Genomic DNA, 6,000 nt, shown 5'->3' with positions numbered 1-6,000 from the left:
CTCTCCTCTGTGCCGCCTCCTCCTCCGCCGCCGCCGCCGCCTCCTCCTCCTCCTCGGCATCGTGTATGCACAGCAACAAAAAATATATCCCCAACCCAGCCCTCGAGCCGAGACTGGAGCAGCTCACCGGATCTCTGGGGCTAAAGCAACTCTTCCCACCCCCGCGCCCAGGCAGCCCCCCCCCGCCGGCGCCGGCGGCCGCAGGAGCTCAGCATGCCGAGGAGGAAGCAGCAAGCGCCCCGGCGCGCAGCAGGTACGAGAGCCGCCTTCCCCGGCCGTTTGTTCCTCCTCTCGCTCTCCTCTGTCTCTTTCATAACCGCTTTCCAGCGGGCTGAGCCCCTCGGGCCGTACCGGGCTCCCTCCCTGCCCCGCTCCCCGCGATCGCACGCTGCATGCCGTGGATTTTGCAGAGCAACTCTTGGGCTGGAGGCACAAGGCTGTGGCGTGGGGGGGGATTTGATTTTATTTTATTTTTTTCCTTGGGGTGGCAGGGGCGGGGGCGCATGAAAGCCCTTTCCCTACTTTGGTACCCACTTTGATTTATTCCGAACTCCGCCATCGCCCGGCTCAGTTCTGGGGGCAAGACTTGGTGAAAGCCGGGCGGGCGTGTGCAGGCACACAGTGCACGGACGCGGATGGTCTCTGTGACTCCAGGGGTGGGGGAAGGAGGCGAATTCTGTTCATTTCCAGCCCGTACTTTGGCACCTACTTTGCTTCCCTCCCTTGTAGTCTTCGTTCTTCTCCATCCCCTTCTCTCACATGCAAATGGTTTGTGAAAGCCGGTGAAAATACTCTTTTTTAATTTTTTTTTTTCTGTAAGAAGAGATAGGATATGTATAAATACATGGCACGCTGTGAATGAAGTGGTAGGGACAAAGTGATCTGGAGGGTCCGCAGGGGTACTTGAAGATCCAAGCCCAGAACTGGCTCCTTTGCTCAACTTTTATCTTTTTCTCTCTTCCCCTTGTACTGCGCTGGAGGCGTCTCTGCTGGACAGACAGACCCACCTAGTTGGTCACTTTCTTTGGCAACCTCTTCTGTTAATCCTATTGATTTCTTATTTATGAGTCCAGATGAGAAGCTGCAAAGGAAACCAAAGGAAAAAAAAAAAAAGGGGGTCTGTGTATTGTCAAATGACTGGCGAATGTTTCTGATAGTGCCTTTACAATTTCCTCCATTTTTTTTTTCTTTTTAGAAATACTTTTCGAGGCTTTGTCCTGCTGAGGTTTTTTGTTTGTTTGTTTTGTTTTCCTTATGCCAGAAATGTCAACTCCTGTTAAACTTAGGCAGTATTTTTTTGAAAAGCCAAATTGAAAAGAAAACAGTAAAAAAAAAAAAGCCCCACATAATTTTACAGTAATCCTTAGTTGGGGATATGTGGGCTGGAAAAGGTTTCCTTGGCCTGTTGCCATCCTTGATTTGATGGCTGATTGATCGCCTGTCATCTGGCTGCCTTTGATCTATTCATTCCCGATAAACATCAATAAATCACTTGCCATGGTAACGCCAGACTCGGTGACGTCACACGTGGCCTGTCAACTCTCTGTCAGCACAACTTCAGGGGCTCCTGCCTGGATGTGCCACATAGCCACATGGACGGGGGCTTCCAGAGGCATGGGGCTGGCTTGGGTGGGGGAACAGGATGGGGCTTGGTTAGGGACAGACTTGGGGGACCAGCACGGAACGCCAGAATTTGCCTTTTCCAACGGAAGGCTCTGTACCAGGAGGCCGGGTGTAGAAGTTTTCCAGAGGCTCTGGCAGCGTTATTGGTAGTGCATTTGTAGTTGTGCTTACAACAACTTGGAGCAGGTAGTCCCGCGACTTGGTCGGGCGTTGTTAGCAAACGGGCATTCAAAATGTGCCAGTGCTTTCGCACTGTCTGACAACTTCTCAGGGTGGTGTGGTTTGAATTTAGTAAACAGCAAGGGATTCAGGGAGTAATACAAATCGTAAATAACTACATCCGCATTTCCTTTCTTCTCTTCTTTGACATATACGTGCATTCATCTAGTGCTTTTGAAATAGAGAAGTAGACTTTCTAGCAGTCTTACTTCGTGTGCTAACAGCTAGAAAGTTTGGAAAGTTTTGCAGTACGGTAGTGGTATGATCTAGCAAACAATATCGTAGCCAAAAACTTCACAATAATATTTTGCATTTCTGGCCTGTGCCATCCAATAACACTTTTCAAATAAATTAAAAAGGCGAACTTTTCCTAATACTTGGGAAATTCTATTTTGTAACATTGATTCAGTTCTGCAAAATCTAGCTCTTCCAAGTATTTGACGTATTCGACTGCTGTATGTTGGGCTCTCCGTAGGCTGGAGGAAAATGTTTCTGCACTAAACGCGCATTCTGAGGTATCTTTTTCCCTCTCTCTACCACTCTCCGTCTCTCCCTCCTTTCTCAAGTGAATCGTCCATGATGTGTGATCTATCTTTCATATTTAGCAGACGTGTAATCTCTTTAAACTTTTAGCTTTTTGATAGCCACATTAAACATTTAGTATTGTGTATAATTGCTTCCCACTGAAACGCTGTTTTATTGGTCACATTGGAAATATTACTTTTTCTAATAGCAGTAAAAGCAAAGGCTTTTTTTTTTTAACACCTTAAAAACAGCTAAGAAATAACAGGTTAGTTAAGAAATATTCATTACAAAAACTTGACTGCAGGACTAATAGGAGATGGAAGAATGGTTTTGCTCTATCAAAATGACCCGTCAAAACGACTTTGTTTCATATTTGATTTAATTGTCTCTCTCCTGACAGGCACATTCATCAATAGCTTAATGGTCAATCAGAAGTTGGCAGAGTGAGTGCTTTCATTCTTTCCCATACACTAGCTTTGGCTTTACTTTATCAAAATGCCTCTGCCTAATGGATATGGGGGATGTAGAATGACTGAAGGGCTACTTATTTGAGAAGAGTGAAAAAACAAGAACATTTATGCTGTTGATAAGTGCATGAAGATAAATAAGGGAGCTGTATGAGGCGTTTTATTTTAAGACAGAAGAAACTTACTTTTTTTTTCCCCCCTTCTTTTTGGCTTCAGAGCTGCGAGTTACAAGGTTCATGACTGCTTTTGTGGCATACTGAGAGTGATGACAAATTGATTGCTTGGTACTGAGAGAGAAAAAAAGGTGGTGGTGGGGGAGAATTAAAGATGTCTGCTGATTGGTAACTCAGGAAATCCAGTCCCCAGCAACCTTGAGAATACTCGAGAATTTTTTTTCTCCAAACTGAAAGGTCCGCTCAGCCATAAAAAAAGAAAAGTTGTTTTGCCAGCTTCATTAGTGTTCACCTAATTAGCTGTAAACCTGATGGATTCCTGACAGCTTTAATGATTGGAGATGACAAGCTCCACGCAGTGTCATCCAGCAGAATTAGGTTTGCAGCTAGTTTGATGTAATCAAGTTGATATTACACAGTCCTGGTTGCCTTTAGTTGTGCATTAACTCAATTTTCTGCTGCAGGTGACAAATGGGCTTTGGTACCTGGATAATCATGTCATAGGAATTAGGGCCCTTTTAATGGTCTGGAGTAGAATAACAACAACAAAGAACTCTCAGCAGCACAGAGCTCGCAGACATAACAGACAGGTGCACAAATTCTTTATGTCTAGCCCAAGTGTTAACACCACACTGTGGAAGACTAAAGCTGTCTCTGAGAATCAAGAATCTGGAAAAATGATAATTTCGGTTTCTTTGCGTTGAGGCTCAGGTGAATATCATAGATAAATTTGGGAGGAAGAGTCAGGGATGGCAGTTTTATTCCTCACCTGTTAAAGCAAGAAGATGGTCAGAATTGCTGCGCCAACGACTTCTGTCATTTAAGTCAGAAGGAAGAAGGTATTTACTGGTTAGAGGCTACTGTCTAGGAAAGCTAAGATACGGTATTAATAGAGGCCAGTCTTGTTCATGCAAACAGTAATTATCTATCCTTAAATTATAGCTTTCACTCGCAGCTTTTTTAGAAACCTATTTAAAAGATCAAGAAAATGTACTTCCTACTGACAGAAATGACTTAATACATATTTTGTATACACATAAAGCTCTTTTGAGGAGGGACTGGGAACTAATGATTTGTTGGAAACTAATTTACTTTTTTTTTTTTAAATTGATTAAAACAGCTATTGTTTTTTAGACCCAGACAACCACACTGAGTTTTCAACCTTCTGGAAAAAAACAAACAAACTTGGGCTCATGGTATTGCTATTTTTTTTTTTTTTCCCCTATAGTATGGTTTAAACCCTAGAGATAGCCGCAGACTTTTTGGGCTCTTCACAACTTCAGTGCTTACATTCAAAAGATGCACATGGTCTGTGTGAATACTGAAATACATATTAAATTGATTTTTCAGAGCTGTGGAGCACTTCCACTTTTCAGGAACTTCAGTGCTCTTGCTGGTCATCAGCACCTCCAGCGCGAGGCTGGGAGTGCACCACAGAAATACAGATGCAAGATGGCATGCAGGTTGTGCAGCCGGATTTCCAGGCAGCTCCGACTTCAGGAAGTTGAATGCTTGCTTTAATTTATGGGAATTGCTTGCAACTACATACATACCCCAAAAGTAAATGTAGCGATAAAGTAGACTACCTATAAAGGTACTTGCAGTGTCAGCCCTTGGTATGTTATTTGCCTCCAAACCTGCCACATATTTCTCTGTTGGACAGAGATTCTTCCTAGCAGCAAGCTGACAAAATGATTAGTTATGGCTGTCCTCTGCTTTTTTTTTTTCGGCAAAGTGTGAGGAACAATGCAAAAAAAGAAAAAGGGGCATAAATATAAAAAGGCCTGATAGATTCCCCTGAATATCCGTCTGGAAAACAGAATTTTCCAGAATCAGCTGCCATTTCTCCCATTAGCTTGACAGCTGTCAATTAGGGCTTCAGTGCTCTCCTGGGCCACAGTTTATTGCGTGCGGTTGATGTTGTCATTTTGTTCTCGGTTTTGCCTTGAGCACTATCATGAGCAGGAGTGAAATAGTCAATAACTGATGTATCAGCAGTTATTTCTTAAATTGGCTTACAAGTCTGCATTTTTCCTCTTTTTACTAAAGATTGTTTTGTAAAGTGATTAGAATGAATTGTGACTGCTGCAGGGTTATGGGAAATGCAGTGAAGCTGGGGTGAGTTAGCAGGATTAGAGTGGGTCCTTTTTGTCAGCCCTGTTTCCAGGATTAGGGGAAACTGTACAGAAAAGATCACCTTCAGGGTGAAGTGTGGGGTACATTTTTAAGTGTGCTGCGTGCACGCTTATGTAGAAACATATGGTGGTACAGAGGGAATGAAAAGAAATAATTTGCCAGGACGTAAAGTAACCTTACGTGTTATCTCTCTGAACAAACCTTGGCACTGCTAGTTTTACAGTGTAATAATCCATCTTTTAATCCAATGTCATGACCGTTTCCTAGCGAATCCAAATACAGATTGTCAAATTTTAATACAGCCCTATTTACAAGGTGCTGCTAGTAGATCAAGTATTGAGATGCCTGAAGTGTTGCATTGTCAAGTAAGAGTGTATGTATATGTATGGCTATGAGACAACACCGAAAATAACATAGTTGCGGAGCGATCTGTGCGTTACCTTATCTATGAAATACTTCAGCATCATTTACTAAACGATCTGCCTCAGGTGTTTGAATCTATTTTTTTTTTCCTTTTGTGTGTGTTTGGTGGTTTTGGTTTTTTTTTTTTAAATTTAGTTACACCCAAATTGTGGTTTATCAGCCTTAAGTTAAAAATGAAAGGTGAATACAATATATTGTATTTGGTAACAATGATATGGACTGGTACATCCAGACAGATAATATGCAGTTGTAATTAGACTGAATAGACAGGCATTCATTTTTAAATTCTTTGACACATGCATAAAATAGTCATATAATAAGATAAGATGACAATTTTATGTTAGGTTGATAAAGTGTCCCGATACATGCATTTAAATGTCTGTAAGCCTTTTTTTATCCAGACAGATTAATTCTAGTTTCCAGCATTTGCAGTT

At 42.4% G+C, this 6,000-nt stretch overlaps 1 protein-coding gene across 1 annotated transcript in view; it reads left to right on the top strand.

Moving 5' to 3' along the window:
- Positions 1 to 213: 213 nt before the first annotated feature.
- Positions 214 to 6,000, top strand: part of TSHZ3 (teashirt zinc finger homeobox 3) — a gene marked incomplete at its 5' end in the record, with an annotated part of 63,128 nt that continues 57,341 nt past the window's right edge. Inside the window, one exon of the mRNA XM_082319332.1 lies at positions 214 to 253. Within this exon, the coding sequence (XP_082175458.1) occupies positions 214 to 253 (40 nt within the window). The remainder of the gene's footprint in view (positions 254 to 6,000) is intronic.

Source organism: Platalea leucorodia (assembly GCF_965183815.1).
Source record: "Platalea leucorodia genome assembly, chromosome: 8".
In the NCBI taxonomy this organism is placed as follows: Eukaryota; Metazoa; Chordata; class Aves; order Pelecaniformes; family Threskiornithidae; genus Platalea; species Platalea leucorodia.
The sequence above is the reverse complement of the archived record's forward strand: the minus strand, read 5'-3'. Positions and strand labels throughout refer to the sequence as shown.